General features: G+C 37.4%; 1 protein-coding gene across 1 annotated transcript in view; it reads right to left on the bottom strand.

Moving 5' to 3' along the window:
* Window positions 1-25468, bottom strand: part of prkd3 (protein kinase D3) — a 39821-nt gene that overhangs the window by 2674 nt on the left and 11679 nt on the right. The window contains exons 3-17 of the mRNA XM_058399337.1: window positions 15265-15403; window positions 11165-11296; window positions 10219-10376; window positions 8680-8875; window positions 8492-8569; window positions 8218-8404; window positions 7800-7923; window positions 7529-7606; window positions 4211-4502; window positions 2467-2519; window positions 2140-2212; window positions 1944-2050; window positions 1689-1850; window positions 1134-1232; window positions 771-1038 (exon numbers count right to left, since the gene is read on the bottom strand). Coding sequence (XP_058255320.1) covers window positions 771-1038; window positions 1134-1232; window positions 1689-1850; window positions 1944-2050; window positions 2140-2212; window positions 2467-2519; window positions 4211-4502; window positions 7529-7606; window positions 7800-7923; window positions 8218-8404; window positions 8492-8569; window positions 8680-8875; window positions 10219-10376; window positions 11165-11296; window positions 15265-15403 — 2146 coding nt within the window. The remainder of the gene's footprint in view (window positions 1-770; window positions 1039-1133; window positions 1233-1688; window positions 1851-1943; window positions 2051-2139; window positions 2213-2466; window positions 2520-4210; window positions 4503-7528; window positions 7607-7799; window positions 7924-8217; window positions 8405-8491; window positions 8570-8679; window positions 8876-10218; window positions 10377-11164; window positions 11297-15264; window positions 15404-25468) is intronic.

Below are 25468 nucleotides of genomic sequence, written 5' to 3'. Positions count from 1 at the left end.
GACCACAAAATCCTTAATATAAATATTAAAAACAGACACTCAACCATTTACACATAATACATGTTCTGTATTAATACTAATGTTGGCCAAAGCCTCTGTAATTTAATCAGACTTATTCAGCAACTATATTATCTAGCAAACCACTATTTGTAACAAAAAACAGAAAAAAAAGATGCCTGGTCTAGACAGCTATGTGTTACTGTGTAATGTCTTGAAGTACAGTATTTGTGCTAGTGTGTCTGAAACAGTGACCTACTTCTAAAAGTTCTCCTGTACTTGATTAATGTGGTATAAAATGTTTAAATGAGCTAAATGATTAGGTGATTATTTTACGTGTAAAAACATTTGAATCAAACCCCATCCTTTGTTTGTAACGATAATATTGGGGCGAATATCTTTTCCAAGACCTATTGGATATTTTATTATTTTTAAGTATTTAAGTGCGTAGTCATTGTGACTATAAACATTAATAGAAGTCTAAATAAATTCTATCAAAGTTGAGATTTTTTAGTATTTAATATTTAGTATAGAAAATATTCTTTACTATATTTAATTAATATTCTACATTTACTATATCTACAAATATATTTAGTATAGAATAAATTTACTATAACATACTAAAAATATTTAGTATTTAATATGTATTTAATTTGTATATCTAATCTGTAGTATTTCAACCTATTTTTTGTTGTATTTAACATAAGTTTTAGTTTCAGTTTTAGTCAACTCAGCATATCAGGAGGTAGAATACATGCATAATGTTCCCTTACCTTCTGTAGATATCTCCTTCCATGGCATTGGTGGATACATAAATGCTGCATTCTGGATCTGATCATTAATATCTTCATCCTCATTAAAGGGGAAGGTACCACTCAGGCTGACGTAGATGATGACCCCCACTGACCACATGTCCAGTGAGCGATTGTATCCTTTACTACGAAGAACTTCAGGGGCCAGATATGCAGGAGTTCCCACCACAGAGCGACGGAACGACTTCTCACCGATTATGCGAGCAAAACCAAAGTCACACAGTTTCACCTGCAAAGCGAGATATACAGTCAGGAATCTGAGAAGTGTTTTTGGTGAATAAAACAGTTATATATTGGCAAACATTTAATGGCAAATATTCTTACCTGAGGAAAAGGCTCTGCTGAGGCTAGGAGCACATTCTCCGGCTTCAGATCACAATGAACAATGTTTTTGAAATGGAGATGTCTCAAAGCCACCAGAATCTATAACCAGATAAAAACAATGATATAAGATAATACTTTAAGCCTTGTGTTAAACTGTAGTCAAGATGGAAATCACACATATCCTAATACATGCTGAAAACATGTGTTATTTAAATCAAGTTTAATCAAATTCACTATTTATTTTCAGTGAAATATACAACATCATGCACAGTCTGGGGCCTCTAGCCACATCAGAGCTGTGTGTGCTTGCTAATTGGAGGCTGCAGATCCATAGCTAATAGATGAGCCCTTGTTATTCCAGCCCCCAAGGGGCCTCTCACTTCTAATCATCCCACAGACTCAAGCAGTGGAGCACTTCAGCTTCCTGATGAGATCCAGACTTCTCTAAACACAGACTTCATTCAAAACACCACATCCATCAAAATAAACACAGTCCAGACAAGCAGAATGGAGAGTCCTGAGCAGAAATGGATGAGTCAGATAAAAAGAGTCGACCTGTGTGACGAGGAACTTGGTGATGCGCTCGGGCAGTCTGCTCTTCTCGCTGGACAGGATCATCTCCAACATGTCCCCGTGCAGTTTCTCCATGACAACAAACACTCGCTCCGGGGTCTCAAACATGCACTCCAAGTTCACAATCCCAGGATGCTGCAGGTTCTTAATTGTAAAAAGAGTTTAAAAATGTTATAATCAGTCATCACACAAGCCTGTATATTTCTCCACAGTCTCATCATGTTTTGATGCTCCTACCTGTAAAATGGCTACTTCATTTCTCAGCTGGCTTTCTTGTTTTGTAGGAAACCTCATTTTGTCAATCACCTTTATTGCTACATCTCTGCCTGTCTTTCTATGCTTTCCTTTTAAACAGAAAGATGTTCATTTATTCAACTGGGGAAGCACATATAATGATATTTATGGGAAAGTAAGAAATAATTCACACCAGTACCTCCATATACAATGCCAAACTGGCCTGATCCCAACACCTCATCAGCAAAGATCTGGTAAACAGAGCTGATGTCCTAAAAAAAAAAACAAGTGACAAATAAATCAGTATTTTTAATTTATTACACAAAGTATATTAACTTACTGTATATATCTATATATCCGAGCATATAGAGATGTTTCGCTATTTTTCCTCATTGTGGTGATGGTGGTGGGTGTATAACAAAATGTGGTTGTTTTACAGAAAATGCTGAAGCATCATGTTGGGTGAAGTGATAATAATTACTAAAAACCCACCATGGTAAAGTCTGCAAAACTAACACTGACTCACCACATTCTCCTGGATCTGACTGTTAGATACAGAAATGCTCATGGACAGTTCCTCTGTAGAAACACAGAACAGAAAAGATAATTCAATGCAAATTCATTCAGAAATAATCCATCTAACAAAGAACATGAATCTGATGTGTCCTAACCCAGGAGTATTATAAGATGAGGAAGTATCTTATGAAAATAAAAAAGTACCCTTGACATTGGATTAAGTATAAAAGCTCAATATTGACTGATCGATTGGAAATTTGTATAGACAGTACTGAGCGAAGAGACCACTGAAACTGAGTTATGTTATCTGGCTGATATATGGAGCTTATTAAGTCTTCAAAGAAAACTAGAAACAGTGGGTTCTAATTCTTAAAGCATGCTTAGTATTCCTGCAAGAGACTTCTGTACCACAGTAAAATGATTTGAAAGTAGTAAAATGTATTTTGGACAGTTTGTATTTGATTGTTGCTGAAACTTGAGCAAATGAAATTCAGTCATGATAACTCAGTGAATTTTAACGAGCGCTTAATGGTGGGAATGTAATGCAGGAAGGTTTGGTCTCTGCTACACTGCTGCTGGATGAGTATGAAGACTGCCCAAACATATAGATATTAAGAAACAAGCTGCCACTTCAAGGTAGAGCAGGGGTAACCTCTCCTGTAGCAGATCTAAAGAGGTGGTGCTGGCGAGAGGAGGTTGTGAAGCGAAATCTCTTGCCACTCACTGAGGCAGAGACTGGGAGTTCTGTCAGGATAATAAAAGGTTATGTAGATGGGGAAACATAGCGGAAAAGCCATGGCGCCGGCATCTATAGAACCAATCAACATCAGGATAGAGTTTCATGACTGAACCTGACATTAATCCTAGTACAGGAATAACTTGAAGAATCACGAGAGAGCAGGTAGTGGAGCATCTCAGCAGCAGCACTGTGAATAATTTAAAGAAAGAACTTGCCAATAAATGGTATTTCTGTTTCACAATCGGTGCTGGAAAGCAATCAGAAGCTGTTCCCTCGCAGAGCAAATAGTGGTACAAGTATTTAAGTATGATTGGAGTAATTTTCCATAAAAAATTCTAAGAAGAGCATGCTGCTGGTAGTTCAAGGAATTTCAGTTGGACATAATGACATGACCTTGTATTAGAAATTGTACAAGTTGTACATAGAGTTGTAACCTGTTCATATTAAGAGGTTTGGAAACCTGTGAGCTAGGGGATGAGCTTACTTTAAAAAGCAAGCTCCACTTATTAGTTTTTTTAGTTTTTGCAATTTCTCCACTTCCAAGCTAGAGCTGTCCTCTGGACAGATCATGATCTTGATAAAGCTGCCTGCTGATTTCTCTTAATTGTTTGTAACCTACACCAGATAATTCATAGTATTTTTATGTTGAGCATAAGTAAAGGTAAATATTATTCTGAGTAGTATTATTCTATCTTACAAGAGTTCTACAATTACAGCTCTTTAGGCTTTTGGGCATTTCCTTTCCAAAATGAGCAATTATTGCCCCACAAGTATGCCCGTCAAGTCTGTGTTATTAATCACCAATATCTGCTTACACTGTGCTATCACTTAGCCCTAATTCATTGTCTTCTCATCAATATATAGTCAATTAATTAGCAACAACACAATTATGAAAAGTGTATATAAATAACAAAAAAACATAAATACTAAGTGATTAATGATTACTATTACTATTACTATTATTATTATTATTATTAAATTGACATGTCTTAAAGGTTTAAATGAATGTACTTACTGTGGTCCTTGCCCTGGCCAGCAGCAGCACCCACACTTGGCTGAGGTGTAACTGGAACAGGCATGAGGGCTTGGCGGATGGCCATTTCCCAGCCCTGCGCCACCTCCAGCCCCACACCGGAGGCGGCCAGCATGGGGCTGTGCATATGAAGATGGTGGCCACCAGTGTTCTCCCCAACATAATAGACCATAGTAGCAGTTATAATCTCAAAGCAGTGTGGATTCCCTCCCATGGCAAGACTACTGAAATCCCGTGCTGCTTCCACCTGCAGAATCTCAGACAGAGGAATCTCCTGTAGGTGAAATAAAAACAGTGAAGAACATTCAGATTCAGGTATTAACTTGCCGAAAAATGATGAATGAATGAATGAATGAATGAATGAATAAATTAATGAATGAATATCATAGATTACACTTGAGAGAACTATAAACCTCCTTGTCATACACTCTCAAATAAATGAGTACTACAGCAAGAAATCATAATTATGATACACAGTTCTTTAAAAAAAAAAAATCTGAAACACAACAACAGTAACAATAAAGTCAGTGCCCACTACTGATCACAACTACTGCCAGAATGCTCCAGAAAGGTAGATTAGTTCAATCAGAATGTCTTCTGTTCATTCTAACCAAGCCCATACCATACCTTAAGCTCTTTAGAATAGAGAGCAGGTTTTGAAATCGCCCAATCCAGGGTCTTCATATCTCAGAATGTGTTCTCACAATGAGCTCATGTTCCTCATATACTTTCTAAGGGGTTTTATGTGAAATAAAGCAAGCAGCCTTCTGATGACATTAGCTTTTGTCCTCCCACTTTTCTCAGATGAAAGAGTGAAACAGTAGCTGTGACCAATAGCAGCTTCCTCTGAGCTTCACATCAAGTGTTTGTGGTTAGAGGGTGGCCCATATGATCCAGCCCACTGAAGAGCTTCATGATTACAAGGCAGCAAACCGAAGGCCTTCATGCTAGAGTGTGTATGTGTGCATGGCACGTGTGTGTGTGAGACCAGGCTACCACTGTGCTGCGGATGGCCACTACATGGTAAAAGGGGGTGGTCTGGTTGAGGAACGGTTATGTGGAGACAGGATTGAAGTCCGCATAGGCCATAAAAGAGATGGAGAAACCAAAAGTACAGGATTTCTCTCTTCAAAAGAGCATGGTATAAATTCCAAATGCATAAAACAGACGCAGTCTTTCAGCTCTTGACACATGACCACCAGAGCATATGGGGTGAACATAAGTAAAAAAAAAAAAAAAAAAAATAAAAAAAAAAGGTTACTAAATAAAAAAGCAGAAAGTGCTATAACCAAAAGCAAACAATCAGCAGCTCTCGACTCAATCAGTTAAACACAGGCAAGTTTCATTATGTCTGTCCAGAGGATTCTGAAGACAGAAAGCACTGTGTGAAAAGACCTAAAATACAAAGGGCCTTGGCTCAAACAGACAAGTATTAGGACAAGCTGCTTCATACACCAAATATTTAATGTGTACAGCAATAGTAAATGACTACTCTTCAAAAAAAAAAAAAAAAAAAAAAAAGAAGAAGAAGAAGTTCAATCAAATATACAGAAAGTTTTCGTTTGATATACTAACATGTCTAGAGAAGAGAAATATATTATGCCTTAAGAAATCTAGTTAAAATGTATTTAAAATGTCATTTTCGGTTTAAGATACTGTAAAATCACTTATTCCTGAGTCTCCTAAACAGTCTATTATATACATTAGCATGATTTGTTCCAGTATACACTTTTATACACATCAAGCAGGACAATTTGTATTTGTAGTAGAAATCTCCTTCTCCTCAGCTGCTGCTGATAAAAACATTTCCTGCCTTGTCTCATGAAACTAACCAGTGCAAGAGAGAATAAGTTATTGAAGAGTAGCATAGCAACTGTTTTGCTTGTGGTTGTGAGATCACGTGTTCAAAGCCAAACCAAGGCTGGTTTTCATCTCTTACTTGTCACTCTGAACATTTAGGTGTCATTTCAAGGTAGATTAGAGGCATTTATATAGCTTTCATGTAAAAGATTATGGCTAATGTGCTTACAGTTTCACAATATTCTTCAGAATAAATTCAAAACATCTCATGTATTTACCTGTAAGAATACTTTTAATCATAGTTCAGTCTGAAACATGCACAGAAATAGTCCAGGAGTAATATTCATATACTGTATAGTAATCTATTTTATTTTGATATACTGCACATATGTGATGCACACTATAAGTGTATATAGGTATATGTGAAGTGAAAAGATTGGCAAGGTTACAAAGTCAAATCAGATCCAGAGATCAACATAGACGCTTTCATGAGCAAGAGATTAAGTTAAATACCGGGTCATAAAGTCCTTTTATTTGCTGCTTAAAGACTGAAGGGCATAACTGTCCGTGGGTCTAAAGTGTGGGCCTTACTGGTTTTGATTTTACTTGCAAAAATTCGCTTAGTCTTTCATAAAGAAACTCACTAGAGTCCCCTCACAAAAGTAGACCGGGGGCTGCCCACAAAACTAAAGAATGAAAGAAGACACCATGTGCGTTACTCCTACTCTATTCTGCTGGTGCTGTGGTGTTAGATGTCTTTCGGTGGCTTCATCCTGAGTTTCAGGGGTTTATTACAGTTAAGCATCATTATACTTTTACTTTTAATTTACAGATGCTGAAATATACAGCACATAATACCAGCAGTACAATACGCTATGTCAAATATGTCAGCAGTACAAATAAACCAGCGGAAAGAGAGAGCTGTGAACATACTTATTCACACATATGCACGCAACTTCATTTAGCAAGGTTTGGCTTCTCAAGTGTATGTTTAAATGCAACAAATTTGATTTCTTATAAAGTTCATCCAACTATGTATTAAAAGCTTCGGGACCACGTTTACATAGTTATTCCTAAATGTTCACCTTTGCCTGTTTATTTGTACTCATATGTGTAGGTAGAGCTATGACAGTGCGGTACTGTAAAAACAAGAGTATTAACTAATATACATGATCACACTTTATAGTTCTTTAACCTTTTCTGCAAGAAGCATTTGAGGTGTTTGAATGACCTCAGATGCACTATGACTAGCTCTAAAGTGTTTTATTTGACAACTCTTCCCCTTTGACCACAGAGAAATTTTGCATCTCATAAAGTGAAACCAGCACAGCGGGGGAGGGGACGCTTGAAGGGACACTGACCTTATTTTTATTCAGAAAGTCCAAGGTTGACTATTATACTGATATAAGCAGAATTTCATCAGCTCTTTGAACTGTGGCTTCACATTTACACAGACTAGTCATTACAACTTGAATATTTCCTTGCAAATGAGTCCCTTACCTTGTAGAACTTGGCACCTGTGTCATTCTGAAACAAAGTCAGGCTTTTGCTGTCCAGCCTCCAATAGTGTCTTTTTCTCTGAGGACATTTTATAACATAATAACTATTAGCAATTGTATTAACTATCAAATATATTATGAATAAATCTCTCTCTTTCTTTTCTAATTTACATAAGAAAAATAGATCCCACAGATGTGTATTAAAAATATAAGCTATCTGTATAATATTTACTGAGTGATAAATAACAATAGCAGTTGCTGAAGGATCTTACAAGGTTGTCCCTGCTGGTGTAGTGCACCATCCATCCCTCCCTGACCACAGTAGAGCTTCGTCTCTTGGTGTGTTTAATGGACTGCACTACGCGCATCAATGGGATATTAGTGCTAGTGGATGGGCTGGTGAAAAAGAAAGAAAAAAATATTAGAAGAAACGAGAAACTCATTCAGATACTAAAACTGTAGGGATTTCTGCTCAGTGAGGTGCACAGGACTACAAAAATGTCATTCTGATCCCTCTCATATCAGATTGATTAATAGTCAGATTGATCTTTTCCTTATTTTAAAGGTAAAATCAATTGTCAAAGAAACTGGAGCAGTTTCTGCATAAATAAAAGTTTAATAAGCACAAGGGCTCTCTATGCAGATAAAGTCATTCTCTGACCTTTAACATGTAAATGAGTATCTACATACCTGATCTGAGGAGCTTTGACAGGCTCCTCATCTTTATCCTGGTCTGAGAACGGATAGTCCCGGAAGATCTTGTCTTCAGGAGTAGAGGGCTCTTCAGAGTCATCCTGGCCTCTGCTGCTGTCACTGTTTACATCACTGATATCTACCTCCATAGTGGTGTCTGAATCAGGCGCTGGACTGGCTGGCTCTGACACGACACACAGACTTATAAGCAACACTTGCCGGCCATAAAGCATCAAACTGATAGGCCATCTGAAAAACAGTTGCTTTGTACCTCCATTGAAGACTACTTCCCCAAGACAGTCTTTTGGTACCTTAGATGCACACCGCTTGTGGCAGTTAAATTTGCAATCTAACGGAAATAATAAATAATACATACATTTGGTTATAAACCTAGTGTTTTATTTCCTCAATAATCTAGGTTTACATGCATATTTTCAGAAAGCAGAAGGAGAAGCTAACCCTTGCACTGCATGCCCTGGCGAAACAGGCCTTTGAGCAGGCGTTTGCAGTACTGGCATATGGTGGGGCGTGTGTACGTGTGGATGACAAAAGTGTGTGGCACTTTCACCCTCCCCAGCACCATCTTTTCCATCCAGATGGGCCGACCGCTCCAGGATGGGATCCGCTTCCCTGCTTCCTGATGGGGGCGCTGTTGCTGGAAGTCCCAAAGTAGAAAGAGGGAATTAGACATTGAATCTTTACAAACTGTGCCATGATGGACTGTTACTGTTACAGGGCGTTTCCTCGACAGATGTTTTAAATGACATGGCTGAACTTTGTCACATTTGCAGGAAACAGTAAACGATGAAAATGCCAAAAAGAAAGTCTTTCAACTTGTATTCATGTTCTGACTTTTCTGCTTCAAAACAGACAGCAGCAGCTTTAATAAAACCTGACTCAACCTAGTGCTCTCCACATACAGTGTGCACAACACTGAAAAAGAATCCACAGACATTTGATTTGATTTACTTAATTCCATTTTCAATGACCTTTCTAATGGCTGAATGCAAAGGAGCATGAGCACTGGATAAATTCCAGACAAATAGTTGTAGAATGTAGAATGAGTAGCAGCCAGTTACAACAAGCTTCGTCTTCTTCATTTTATCTGAATTTTGTCTGTGGACAAAAAAAATTGTTGTATAAGATGTATTATTTCTTTAATTCGTGGAATAACACAAATCCAATCTTTACATGGTCTCAATTTTAGCCTACTCTCTCACTGCGCAGTTTATTTGCTATTTCAAATAATCCCACAAGTTTAAGACTAAACTCTAGTGAATTTGCAAGCCAGACAAGTGTTTGAGTGTTCTACCATTCCTGACAAACAAGTCACTCACACACACACACACACACACACACATCTGTGTCTCCTGCAGTCTTCAAGGAACATAGGAGTCTCTGTTGTGCTCTGCTTTAACATGAAGTGATGTAAAGTTCAATTCATCCAGGTTTACATCAAATGAGGCACTGCAACTAATAAAGGAAACTTATTTTTTTCTTAATATACATGATTAGCAGCCTTATATTCAAGCTACATATATTAGTAAAGTAAGAATTTTAAGCAACCATACAGTCATCTATGCATATCTATATCTTTTTCTATGATTTGAAAGTGGAATTTGCTGCATTGTGTTAACTGTAATAGTACAAACTTGTATTTTTTAATATCTTAGATTTATGCCATTCTGTTGCCATTCAAAACAGGCAATGTAACAAACTACATTTCTTGGAAACAGAGGAATTCCTAAGGGAGGTTAATTAATTCCTAGGGAGGTTCCCCTGCAAAGAGTCAGTATGATTAACAGTTCTCAAAGGACAGTGAATGGACTTTTTAATCCTTTCCTTGTCGTCGTCCCAAATATTAGCAAAGTTGAATTAAATAGTCCTCTCAATTGCAAAGGGCAAACACATTATTATTGTTGTATATACAAACTAGGCACACAAAAGTAGAGGAAGTAATAAATGTAATTCAAATGACTCACAGAGTCCCTTCCTTACCTCCTCCAGGGTCACGGCTGCATTTTCTGTTGGTAGGGGCCGCGGGACAGACAGTGATGGACCTGGCAGAGACACATTGGACAGACGCCTCTTCCTGACTCCACTACAGTTGTTTGGAATCTTAAAGGCACATCGCTTGTGATAATTCAGACCACAACCTGATACACACACACATAAAATGTACATGCATGTCAGGAATACACTCATTAGGTACATTAGATCAGACATTATTGTATTCTTTGTTCTTTTTGTCAGTTCTTTCAAATGTCCACTAGAGAGCTCCATAAACACTATTTCACTTGACATAGAGCAGAGAAAAGCATACAGGAAAAAAAGAGAGCTCTTATATCACATTCAAAACCATTTAGATAAGGCTTTAGTAAAATTAAGGCCTCTATATTAAATTTATAGACAATAAGCAGCTCTTGGCATGACTGATGAAGTCTGATATAGCAGCCTGTATCCATCAGCAAAGCATATTACAATAGCGAACTTTGAAGGCCACATCCAACACTTGGCAAAGGTATACTGTGCTCCAATCAAAAAGCCCCTCTATTGGGCTTCAAAGGCTGGCTGGATGGAATAGAGAGAAAGCCAGCACAGCATTGAGACATCTCACTGCACGACATGGTTACCCTGAGCCAGAGGCACTGAATCAGCATGTTCGGTGCTATGTCTGGAAAACACTTGATGCTTTGGCCTTTGGTGTGCAGACAGCTACAGCTCTGAGACCAATATGGAACACATGTGTAATGTATTGTTCTTATATACTGTATGAACACTCATAAGTGTTTGTGAGGTTCTATGTAATAAACATTTATATAGCAAAACCTGTGTGTAATAAATAGTAAATATATATATACAGATAGTATTTAGCACATGCTTGTCTTTTCATACAGTTAATATTCAGAAATTTCTTAAATGCAGTCTTAGAAGCATGTATTACCTTCACATTTGAGGCCCTGACGAACGAGACCCCACAGCATCTCCCCACAGTAGTCACAGAAGGTAGGGGCCTTGTATGAGTGCACATAGAGGGCATGAGGCCGGATCTGAAAGTCTTCCACTGTAGCCTGAGCTGCAATTAAAATGCAACTTAAAACTGAACAAAACAAATGGAATTGAAACCCTGATGAGGTTAAACACAATACATAAATGAAATGAAAGAAAACAAAACAAACAGAACACAATATTATTATTATTATTATTATTATTATTATTATTATTATTATTTTCATTTATTTAGTACTAAACACTGTATAAACAGAAAGACCTGAACAAATTCTGACAAATACATATTATGACAATAATTAATTAATTAATTAATTAATTAATTAATAAATTAATAAATAAATAAATAAATAAATAAATAAATAAATAAATAAATAAATAAGACAATTTTATTGGTAGAAATATCAGAGGAGAAAACTACAGACTAGTGAATACCAATAATTGATTTAAATGTACAACTATTATAAGGCACATCAGTAATGTTCTGGATTTGATTGATTAGAATTAGAATTTCATTAAGAAAAGGCAAAACAGCTGAATCAACTAAACTCATATCTGACTAAACCAAACAAGTGAGGATAATATTTTTAATTTGAACTCTTGATCAAAACAGAAGTATAGAAGTATAGTATATAGAAGTATATCTCACTCTATTACACATTTATGTGATATCTATCTGTCCTAGATATTTAAATATATTATAATTTTTAGAAAGATCATGAAAATATTTTCTTCTCAGAAGCCTTTCTTATGCAAGAGTGTTAAAGGTGAAACCACAAACCATACAGTAAAACACTACTCTTTAGTCTTGAGTCAGAGAAAGTGATTCACAGATGTGATTCAGCGGTGAGTCACAGCACAGTGTTAATGCATTTTACAGAACTGAAAAGACTCCCTGGTGAATACTTTAGACAATAGTGAAGTCATCTAGCTGATTCATCCATCAGGTATAAATCAGAACCTGATTAAAAGATTCCAAATGTGAGGGTGACTTCCTAAACAGCTTTTAAGTTTTAACTGTTAAAGCACTGTTATATAAGAACTGATTAAACTAAGGAACAAAAAAGCAAACTGTAGTGGTTCCTCTAGTGCAGTGATTTTTAGAGGATCAGAAAGAAATGAATGATCACCATCAATGAGGAGATAAGTGGACAAAGATTCAAATGTACAGTATATGGTGATTATGAGGCTACAGTAATTGGATGAGGTCCATTAACTGTGAGATCAATCTAAGCTTCTCAATGAACTCCAGATCTGTAGACACCTATAGGACAAGGGAAATCATATGAGGTAGAGATATCCATCTTTTAAGAACCTTTGCTCAATTATATGGGCTACACAGATCACAGACCAGCTATAGAGCAGACAGATTCAATTTTAGCTGGAAAGTTGATCAGTAATCGCCTCTTAGTAGTAATATTTTTTTTCTCCAGGTCCCAACACTTTGGTTTGAATGAGTGAACAGTGATGACATACACCTGCATCTCCCATATAACTGGAAAGACTGTACGAGTGGAATTACTGTGGCAGCGGAAAGTGACATCAAATGCCTGGTCTTTAGATAAAAGTCTTCTCATCTGGATCACTCATCAGTGATAAATCAGCAGCTGATTGGAAAATGTTAAAACTTGATGGCAGTTGGGAGCGGTTTCCTGGCAGACAGAGAGAAAGAGCCAGGAACACTCTGCTGCAATGCACCCTTCATCAGACTAATATCCTAATGATCCAATAACATATATACAGTACATAGTTTTTCATAGTGAAGCTCTACATATCTCTTTTAATTGTGTGTACATGACTTTTTCATTTTCTTTTCGCTCCATCTTTTACTATTCTATACTGTGACACTAGATACAAAGTTATACTCAGATAGACTCATGAAACCACGGAATGATTTATAGTTTTTAGAAATTTCTGTTGGCTGCCACACATTTGGAAGGAAATTCAAAAAGAGACAATGATTCTTTAGCACAATAATATGAGCCCTGTATGAGTGAGCTCCTCTTCATGGATCAAAGGCATAAAGCTGAACACTGGAGCTAACAGCGAGTCACATGCCAGAGCGCTGGTACAAACTCATAATGAGGCATTCATAAAACACCACATAGACTACATTATGTAAAACTATGATCCAAACATCTGAGAAGTAATCAAACACTCACAAAAGCACCTAAATGCACCAACACACAATGGCAAAGAGTGTGGAAAATAAAGTAAAATATCAGATATTAAAGGAGTCAATCCGAACCTCCCTTAGACTTTCATTATGAGTGAGTTTCAAGTAAATAGTGTTAAATACAGGAAAATATATCAAAATTGTCATCTGTGGTGGGTAGTACAGCGGGAAGTGTTACAGACTCTAACACTTAGCTTTAGGGTCACTAGGTCGATTCTGAACTCAGGTTAAGATTGGGTGCATGTGCATGCTTGCTTCCTCTGGGTTGTCCAGTGTTCTCCCACTTCCCAAAAATATGCCAGTAGGCGGACTGGCTATGATAAATTGCCCTGTCAGTGTGTGCCTAATTCCACCCAGTGTTTATGCCTGCACTGTTCCTCACACAGTGTTCCTAGGATAGGCTCTAGATGCACCAACCAGGATCATTTCAGTAACTAAAAGTAAGTGACATGATTGTCTGTGGTAATTACCAACATGCTTGAGATTTTTTTTTTTAAACAAACAAAACAAAAGCTAGAAACCCATAGACTCCACAAAGAACATCAACATTTCTGCAACAGCTGACACTTTTTTGTGTTCTTTTCTTGAATAGATGTGCTAGAAAAGCATGTTTGCTGAAATATAAGTCATCCAAAAACATACAGCTGGATAGTTGAACACACTTTAAAGGACAGGATTAAGACAGAATCAACTGTGGTGCACACTGTAGACGTGCTATCTCAAGTGAAACTGGGCACCGACGGACCTCCTGTAGGGCCAGAACACTCAAGTCCTGCAGCTCTCTTATATCCCTGCGGCACTTCACAGCAGAAGCACTACCGTCGTTTACTGTAATAAAAACAAGCCCCTGCCTTTGAGCTGAACGCCAAGTCAAAGCTGCCCTCCTGTCTCTCCACACTGTGTGGCCTATTTTCCTTCAAAGATGTTTGATCACCACAAACATTGCAGGACAGGAGACCATCCGGACAGAACTAATGCAGGGTTATGAGAAGAGCGTCTGCTCAAAATACCCTGATATGGTATTATATGGTGAAAGTGCTATGCATTCAACATGCAGTGAGATTTATTCATGATGAATTCTTCTCTATTAGGAAAGGAAGAATGCCGTTTACAGTTCTTGTGCTACTGTAGGACAATACTAGTCAAGTGTGAGTGCCGAAATATGATACTCATTTCTGCTTGGCGTGTGTGTGAAGTGCAATGTGTGAGGAGGATGTGTGAGGCAGGTGTGCTGTATTACTCCCCTGTGGAGATGACTCAAATGACAGGAAAATCAGAGCTCACAGTGCAGCACTCACAGGGCAGGATGCAAAAGCCATTCAGGACAGGAACAGACCATAAACCTTCCCTAAAACCAGAAGCCTACTGTAAATTCAAATGCAGTGGGTTTTTTTTCTTTGTCTACCCTGCTTTTATGATTTTCTAAATTATTGTGACAGATTCTAATAGACTATATGGTTTAAACAATATGGGCCAGAAGGTCACCCTCTATCCTTAGATAAAAGAGAATGTCTTGAGTTTATGTGTCTGATGTGACTGAAGTTTCACATTAACTTGGGGCTTGGCTGCAGTTGAATGTGAATGGAGGTCTTAAGGGATCTATTCTGTTCGCAGTTATACAATGATAGTGACTATTGACAAAGAATGTTGTGTGCCAGTGCCAGCGCAGAGCAGCAGTGTCGGAACTGTACTCCAGTCTCATCCAGTTAGCACTAGTCTGTTCCATATCAACCTCACTAGCACTCACCATCTGTCTGAAAACATGAAACAGGATTTCTGCAGTTTCCCCCAAAATGCCCTTGGCAAAGCTTTCAAAGAGCTCATTTCCTGTAGATCAAGGTAAAAAGCCCTGAACGTACCTGAGAGGACCACCTCAATCAGGTCTCCCTCATGGATGTCCTCTGCCGACGTAAGTCGCTGCAGAATGTTGTCAGTGTTCAGGTCATGGCGGAAGAGCAGGATCTTGTCATACATACCGAAGAATCCGCATTCTGGGAACTGAAAACAACAATGGGTGTTTAGTAATAATATCAGTACTCATAATAATAGCTAAAGCCTGCTAAAAGACCTGTCCTAATCCACACTTTTAACATCTCAAGTGAAGAAACAAAAGATTGACAGTTCCAGTACACCGATCCAGTAGTTACATAGTTATGTTTGAAATTTAAATTTATATTTATCCCTAATGAGAAAGTGAGGGGTTACAGTTGCAAGGAAAAACTCTCTGAAACAATACGAGAAAAAACCTTGAGAGGAACCAGACTCAAAACCCATCCTCATCTGGGTGACACTAGAAAGTATGACTCAATGATGTCCTTTCTACCACTGTACCTAGTCAAGTGGAGTTGTGTAACCAGTAGCTTTTGTGCGATATATACTGGTAATGCTGTGAGTAACCCTGTCCACTTACTTAAAATTTGATAGGGTTGAGGTTTAGTCAATATTCAGTCAATGATATATGCTTGATAGGGTTGAGGTTTAGTCAATGCAAAGTCCAGTGAAATGCTGAAAGCTCACTGGCAGGTTCCTGGAATCATTCAGTTATGATATATGTTCTGGAATATGATGCATGCATGCTGGTCCTTCCAAAAGCAGATAAAGTGTAGCCAACTCTGTTCAGATGCACTATGCCCATCCAGACATCCTTCATTGGATATCAGGGACTCTACCATGTGCCAGGAAAACTTTCTCCCAAACAATCACAATGCTCCATCCAGCCTATACTGCTGACACCAAATGGACTGAATGGACTCATGTTGCTTGCACATTACACTAATTGTTCAATTATCATCATCTAACCTGGCATCTTCTCAAAAATCCAGTTGCCCACTGAATATGGGCTTTTAGCAGCTTGGAGCGTTTCCTGCTACATAGAGAGCCAAAAACATTCTGGCCCAGTGCAAACTACTTCAGATAAATATCTCATCTCTATATCTAATTAATTTTATACTCGATAGTTTTTCAAGATCTACCCAGCCCTTCGACTGTGTGCATGATTTAATGTCCAATTAATGTAATGGCAAAGAGCTCCACTTCCTCAATTTTATTTTATTTTTCATTTTCTTCATGCTCCATCTTTGGAGTAACTGCTGTAATGCTGTGGTATTATAATACATTTTCACAAATTTCTACTTAGATGGATTCCAAAACCATAAAACCAGGGAATAAGTTATAGTTTTTACACTTTTCTTTTGGCTGTCAAACTTGGAAAGAAATATAGGAGACTTTAGCTGGTGTAGCCCATTCGAGATAAATTTTGATACATAATGCCATATCAGATGACATTCAGATACAGTTAGCCTGGATGTAGCTTATCTGTTTCCTTTCTCAGCTTGGACCTTTCTCCTTTAGACCTCCTTATGTTTTTTTTGGGTTTTTTTTGCTTTTAGCATGATTCAGAGTTTACACTTCAGAGGGTTGGGGGCACAAAAGTCCAGCAAATAAGCTGCTTGGAAAATCCTAGATCTTTTAATAGTCACTAAAATAACAAAATTTACTCTTTACATTTAATTGAATTATACATAACACCTAATCACATGAACCATGACGCATAGGAACGTACATTTTCCGGATGTGTCGGTAGCTAATAAACCAGCAGCTTAGTGCAGATCGTTACTGAGGTTTCTAGTGTATAATTTTCAGTCATATAAACTTTCATTTCCCAAGATGATGTCAGGAAATAAAATGCAGAGATGAGTATGAGAATGATGGGAGCAATAAACACAGGGAGCTGCTCTGTTTTTGAGGAATGGCTCTCCTCACAAGCAGATTACACAAGCTGAGAGACATGTGGTGCAGAGGCCCTTGTGTAAATGCCCAGAATATTAGCCTAGCAAGAAGACGTGCTTAAAAACATCTGTTGGAACAGATCCTATAGCTATGACTCACCCCCACTTCCTCAGGCTACACACTTTTCTCTCTCCTTATAACAGAATGAGCAGACCTGATATACAGCACCTTTACTTTACAGCAGGAGGCAGGGGTTCACACTCTTGTTTCTTGCAATTGTGTGTATAGTAAAATCAGTCATGATGTAATTCAACAATGTTGAATAAATGGCTAGCACTTTACACATGACATATGTTTTTGTTACAGAGACTTCTTTATATGGACACATTATCAAAACATTAATTAATTCCACCCATAATACACAATAAGAGAGCACTATAGATGTCGTGGATGTAGCTAATTCACTGAACCTATTATTCTGTCATACAACTATTCATGAAAAATCTCACATATATACATAGATCTAACAAAGATAGGATCTAAAGATCGTATCTTTGTTAAATCAGAGTAGTGAGAGAATCACTTGTCTTGAAAGGTCCCTGCCAGGATATGACTACAACCAACGATACTGAGTCACTTCCTCTTCCCAAGAGTCACCAGGGATCCCACCTGTCCGGGGTATTACACAAGTTTACACAACACAAACTTAAACCCAAATAACCCTCACTTTATATCTACCGAAGACATTTTCAAAACACTAGCTTTCTCAGTAACCCGGATAACAATCTGTTAGTATTGTATTTGTTAGCCTTAAGCCTATTTTAAGTTCTTCTGAAACACTAAAATCTATATTGTGTTAAACCATTATGCTTCTATTAAGCAATTCTACAATTAGGTAAAAATTAAACATTGTATATAATAATATACTAGCTCAGATACAGCTCAACCAAACATCCAACACTCGAAGTTCAAGCACAGAAGAAGTGTGATTACATGGTGATCAGCAGGACCTGCAACCTAAAATATTTCAGTATTTTAAACACAGGTATATCAGGCCTTCAAGCCTTCTTCTCACCTGATCTGAGTCTTTTTTCATACTGCCTGCTTTAGCTCGTGTGCTAATATTATCTGTTTCTTAGCAAACTTTTTTGACAGACTGGAGAACAAAATACATACAGAACAGTATTGTCCTCTACAATATTTTAGGAATTGTCCTCTAAAATATTTTAGTTAGCCAAACCATTAGCAAAAACTACTACATTCTGAAGCAGCTTGCTGTGATAAAACATAAGAGCTACTCTTTTCCTCATCTAGAGCTCATGACTACAGCTAGCTAGTTAACATTTAGTGACTAATTTATTCTATAGGTCATGCGCTGGTGATTGCTTGATCAGGCATAGCTAGACTGCAAGAGCTAAACAGTAGCTAAAATATAAGCTCTGGATAAAGAGTCTTTGCTCTCAGTAATTAAGATAATCACAATGATGCAAATTGTTTTATTGTTGTAACACATCTGACTGAAATAATTGCAAAATACCAAAATAGGACACGACCATGCTATGATGTTGTTAATATTTAGGTGTATTGTGCACTTTGGGACTTGAATTTAGTGGAGTGCACTTGGTGCTACAAGATTAATATATAAATAAGAAGATAAATAACTCATGTCATGTAATGTTCTTCCACAAGTAGATTGCAACAACAATTTACTGCCAGAGAGAGCAAAATCCCAAAATCTCACATCCTGTGTCTTTAAAATCCCGACATTACAGTTTAAATCTTAAGTCAAAAGCAGTTACATAATTTATTTTTTTCTGCTTTCAAGCACTATGTTTACTGGTGTAAAATTGCTCCGGCTGATGAATTAGATTTACTTAAAAATTAGGAACTACAGTAGCTAAAACACACAAGATAAAAAAACAAATGACATATGCCCATATACAATCAGTGCATTCAAGATAAAGAGAGAAAAATAGAGGTCCCTTTTCCCAAAAAATTGCCTCTATGTAGAACTAATGGAGGGCAATGTACCTTTTACATTAAAACTGTCCTGTAAGTCAAAGACTGAGTAAGATGAAATAAACTTGTGAAATAATGAAAACTGAAATAATAGAAACATTTAACTAAGAGGTACAAGTTTCGCCTTTACTAATAATATGTAAATAATTTTCATTTTTTGTTGTTGAAAAAAATTATACTGTTTTGAATATGCTGTATTTTCTTGTTTAAGTATATTTTTGGTATATAATAAATGTGTATATAGTAAAAATAATAATAATAATAATAATAATAATAATAATAATACCCCAAATCATCATACAAAAAGGCATCTAACTTAGATATAAAAACTCCATTAAGTTCTTTTTAATGACCATTTCAAAGAAAGAGCATAGATTAAAAGATTCCCATTATGCATTACATTGTGCTTTAATGTGCACATAAGCAGAAAGTATATACAACTGAATGTAAAAAACATATTTACGACATTAACTCACGTCAGCCGTTATCATTCCAAATGTATCTAAAAATTACCAACCACAGTATCAGTTTTTCAAAGCTGGACCAGATTAATTCATGTATCTACTTGAATGATATCAAATCTACAATACTATCATGGCTTATTTTCTTTGACTACATGTCATGTGCTATGACAGACATTAGGAACAAGGGACTGATAGGCTTCAGGGAGGAAAAGAGTTAGAGAGAGGAATGTAAGGGTCAGTGTATGATGAAATTTGGCCCATGATGAAGGCTATGGACAGAACATGCCACACTGCCAGAACATAGGTCTGGAAAGTCCATCAGCCACAGCTGTTTCCCTGCTGGGCCCCTGCACACAATACATGGCAAACAATACTACCCATAATGCCATGGCCAGTGAGAATTGTTGGCAGATCAGTGATATTACCTCCACCCCTGATGGACCACAGCACTACTGGATGCTAATATAAAGGCAGGTTGGAACATAGCATCCAGCATATCAACAAAAATAACAGAAAACAATTATGTATAGGATAGCTCGAGATACAGATGAAGAATAAGCCACGTTATTAACTGCAAAGCCAAAGGCAGTCAATGACACCTGGGATGTCTCTGATTATCTTATAAGATACATGCATTTCATCTTTATCAACTTTTAGATGTTTGTAATTTGGCAAAAATTAGTTCAAGTTATGAATGTTCTTTACATTATACTAAGCAAATATAAATGGAAGTTTGGCACAAAAATAATGCTTAATAGTTCTTTAAAAATCTAAAGCTAAATATTTTAACAGAATACATTTCTGGACAATCTTGATTTGTTCCAGCCAGAAACTCTCCAGAAACTGTCCAGCAAGGCCTGTTTATGTACAATTGCTTCCCAAATTTTTCACAAATGCCAAAGTTAGTCAAACATACCAGGTCCAAAGTATCTAAAGTAGTCCTTCTTCATAACTGTGTCATCACAAAGAATCTTGGTTTGTTAAGCACAATATAAATTGAAACTACTTTCAAAAGTTACACAAATGGCCGATTCATGTAAAAGCTAAAACACCCCAGTGTACTCAAGCCCCGCTTATGCAAGACATTCTTCCACTCTGCTTGCTTATATAGCTCCATTTGAAATAGATTGTAGGACTAATCAGCATGGTTTGAACCCAGTCGTCTCCAGCAGATGAATGCAAAATTTGTACTGTAGCCTTGGTGGCTGAGCCAATGGCTGTGCTGGAGAGCTTGGAGGAGCAAGCATGCACCAACAATGGCTCCACTGTTCGCACCCTCTTCCTGGCTTTCATGTGCACATGGAGTTTAGGAGAACAAAGAGATTAAATTCCAGACAAGAAGTGCCCAAGGCTGTTCACTAAGATGCTTCTGAAGAGAAGACTCCCTTCACTGCTGAAGTGCTTCTGCGTTCCCAAGCTGAGATTTAGAGATGTATCTCTATGAAACTCTATAACTCCAGCACCGGTGGAGAAACATGGGAGCCACAAACTCCAGAACTCTTGACAATCATCTCTTGACAGAGGTTAACAGATGTGCATTAAGCAGTAGGAAGCTGATTCTGCAGTATTATATTGACTGATGAAGGTTTTGCACAGGAAGCGGAGCAAAACCAGAACACTCAAGCTCCCCGAACACCTGAATGGCTGAGTACAGTCACTTTTTGAAAGAGCAGACTAACTCCTTTGCATGCTAACCCTGGCACATTGCCGCAGAGATTTATAACTGGCACTAACATGCAGACATTTCAAATGCATCCTTCCTGTGTGAGATAGCAGTACAAGGCTTTCCTCTGGCTGAGCCTGGCCCCGAACCCTGCACTTCCCCGGTGGCAGCGGGTTCCTCCTGTTGGCGTGGGCCATCTCTCTCTCTAATTCTCTCTCTCTCTCTTTCTGTCTCTGTCTTCACTTCACATGTTTCCCATGCCAGCGCAGCAACAGCTGGTGGCCTGAGCACTGACATACCAATACCAGGAAGCTACAGGGAAGCTGTGAGGTTTGTCCACACTGACTTAACAAGGTTTATAGAGACACAGGAGAGAGGATATGGACACGCAGAGTGTATTTGCATAGATTTGGAGTGGAGAGAATATTCTACTATAAACAGTAAGTCACATAATACAGTGTAGGAATTATGACTGTGGTACAACCAGAAATTGCAACTGTGGGGTTGCCACAGTGATGCTGTTGAGATGTGATAAGTTTCACAACCTCGCTCTACCTCAAAACAAACATTTTGCCCAGAGAATTTTTTTGCTATTATCTAAATGCATGGAAAACATAATCATCCCAATTTTTCATTACGTTCTGCTTGTCTTTGGCAGGTCAGTGTCCTATAGAAATCCAAACAAGCATACATGGCACAAGGTTAAATTTTTGTGAGAGATAGGCCAGAAAAAGAACACATTCCTTGATTTTAGAATTATGCTTACTTCTTTAAGTAACAACAAGTCAGCTGCGTCTTTTTGCCATATCGCTAATAAGCTAAGCACATGTGACTGATAATGTAAGTATGCTATAATTACTAATTACACAATGGTAATTGACAATGAGTGAAGTGGCACATAAACAATGTTCATTTATTAAAGGGATCTAACACAAGCAATTCAAATCGGATAGGAAGCCGGATAATATTCTGGTAAGATCCATGGACTAACTACACTGCTCAAAAAAATTAAAGGAACATTTTTTAATCAGAGTATAGCATCAATTAAACTCCTGAGATATTGATCTGACCTGACGTTGTCAAGCATGCATACAAGCACATGGGGGCCATACAAACTGCTAAGTACCATTTTGAGTTGCTGCAATGAAATTTCAGCAAAATGGACTGGCCAGCTGCATCATTTTTTCACGTTGATTTTCAGGGTGTCTTTGATTTCAGCCCTCTGTAAGTTGATCATTTTCATTCCCATCAAACGATGTGACATCCTTTCGTTCCCAACACGTTACCCAGTCCATATCAGTATAGATATCCAGCATTAAAATATCATGCTGGATATCTACACTGATATGGACTGGGTAATGTTGAGATCTGATGTGTTTTCTAAAGTGTTCCTTTAATGTTTTTGAGCAGTGTATGAGAGACAAGTGCACATTAGTACTACAGTAGGATATTTATCAGCTAGATGTCATGTACAGGTTTAGCTAGAGATTAAACTAGTTATAATTTCTAATAACATTTAGGGGTTGGTTTTATAGTTACACTAATACTAAGTTGGATATTAGCAAATTAGTGCTTTAGAGCAAATGGCAAGAAACACTGTCAAAACCTCAGTGGAAGGATCTGTTTCACAGATGGTGGTTGCAGAGCCAAAAATCCTTTCAACCTTGAAAAAAAGGCAGTTGAAGCAATCACACATTTCTCTTATGAGACAACAGTTCTGAAAGGAAGGAAAGAAGTTCAACACATGACAAATGTGTCTGCGAGGACCACTCATCAAGTAAGCAAAAAAAAGTAATTTGCTGTAATCACTTGAATCCTGCCAAAGCAGCCATGCAGCATATTTGCAGGTGAAACATCTTAGCAGAACATTTTTTTTAAAAAAACATCAATTCTGAAACTTCTGAAATATGCATAAACTGCTAATACTGGAATAATACCACAGCACATCTGCCCTGCTTCTCTGTGCCATATGGATATGTATTTTGCAGTTTGAACACCGCACTTATACCTTGAACAAGTGGACAGTAAAGCAGGCCTTAAATCTCAGTGGCTCTTAGCAGCCTAGCATGAGCAGATTAGCAGTCCACGGGCTGTGCATTACATAAAACTATCTGCTCACCACTGGCTGGACCGTGCCAAGAAAAACACAGCACGGCTGGAGCAGAGGGAGCAGAAGCAGCCGACTTTGCAACCCATCTGCACCATCATTAGCCTTTGTATGGTTCATGTTTCAGCCGAGTTTTAACCCACACCATATACACACTCCCTCTCAATCCCCAACTTCAGTCCTCAGCCACTAGGATAATCTCCACTTGTAGAAAAACCAAGCAGGGCATCCATCAAACTAGAACTGCTGCTTGGGGCTCTTTTGATCTTAAAATCTATTTGCTTAAATCTTCCTGCACTTTACTGGAATTCACTTCACTGGGGAAAAATCCTTCCTTGTTTATTTCTACATAGTATTTCAAATGAATGCAATCCACTATTACAAGTGTTACCCAGTTACACATATCCTGTACTATTTTCTTTTGTTTAGTTACTTAGAATGTAATTCTTTATGGTTACCACTATGTGTTTGTTGTAATTTCTAACTTGCTAAAAGACAAGTCAAACCATGTAAGTTACTTTATAAGAACTAATACTAAAGGTAGTAAAGTAATTGTCTTTAATTACCTGTGACAATCTCAATTTATATCAATCTAGATCCACTTAGGGAGAGTGACTGCAATATTTTCCACTATGAATCTCTTTGTAGACTTTCTCCATCACAGTAAACAAAATAAGAATCATTACTAATTACTCTAAATACTATTAATAAAAGGAGACATGTATGATATTTTACTGGCAAAGCAAAACAATATAATCCTGTACTCATTAGGGTGATTTTGCTTCAATATAAAAATACACAGGGAAACTCGAATATTGCCTGTTTACACAGAGTTGACATTTCAAATGGGCTAAACTTCTGTACACTCTACATTTAAGTCCCTGTTATATCAGTGTAATAAATATTAAAGTTATACATGCAATATTGCTAAACAGCTGACAGTTTATGCAAGGTACCAACTGCACCTAATGCATGTTTAATCAGTTAAATTTCTTTCGGTGTTTGAATTAATACAATTGGCAAATTCTTGTCAAACATTTTCACTCGCTGTCTGTCTACATGACATTGCTTTACACATTTTTTGGCAAAGCACGGGTGTTCTTGGAAGCGTCTCGGATCTTATGCACTTTTCACACTAATTGTGTTCCTGTGTAATGACAGTTTTAATATGATGGACATTTACTTGTAGTCAAAGCACACAGTGTGGATGAAAAACTCATTTGCTCTACATTGAATAGACTCACTGTGTTATAATTATTTTACACCAAAAGCAAACGAACTACAAAATTATATCCTAATGTTCCACTGAAAAAAAAACAACAACACTGCATTATACATAATCCATTTTCCTTAAATGGTTTATAAATATACTGACCTGACAAATTAGCACATGGGTCTGTGCAAATGGTCAAAAATATGAGTGTAATACACAAAACACATGTACAACCATTTGTGTGACTTTTTCAAACTGTCTCGTTAGATAAAGTTTGCTAGCTTAGGTAGTCTCATCTCCTGTCTCATGCATAACCTTCTCAGATAAATGTGTTATGGAAGGAAAAAAATATCAAATGTCGAATTTTTTAAATTTGTATCTCTGAGATATTTAAAGAAATAAAGGTAGTATGTAAAGGTTTTATATCAAACCATAAAACAGAGGGCTCGTTCATCAGAAATGTAGCAAATCATTAATCCGGCAACTTCAATTATCTTTAGGCAGACCTTTTTTTAATAACTAATGTGACAAAAATAAAGCCCAGATGTTTCCACATGTGCTTCAGATGAGAAGGTTGGAAAAAACAAAGGTACACAGGCATAAATTCATCTTAATGTTTAATCTAAATCAACTTCTGTGCAAGGCATCTCCCTGCCTCCTTTACCTGGTGACGGAAAGGAATTTTTCATCGACATTATCCAGCAGTCCAAAGAAAATTACCCTGTGTTCTTTCTTTCAAGACCCTTTCAAACTTCCTTGCTTAGTAGCTATCAGTTCAGCAGATCACTTGAGTCAACGAGTCAGGCAGGAAAAGCAAGGCTAACAAAAACACCTCCACAAAACAGCTTTGTCAATCTGTCCAAACCTT

The sequence above is a fragment of the Hemibagrus wyckioides genome, linkage group LG09 (assembly GCF_019097595.1).
Source record: "Hemibagrus wyckioides isolate EC202008001 linkage group LG09, SWU_Hwy_1.0, whole genome shotgun sequence".
NCBI lineage: Eukaryota > Metazoa > Chordata > Actinopteri > Siluriformes > Bagridae > Hemibagrus > Hemibagrus wyckioides.
The sequence above is the reverse complement of the archived record's forward strand: the minus strand, read 5'-3'. Positions and strand labels throughout refer to the sequence as shown.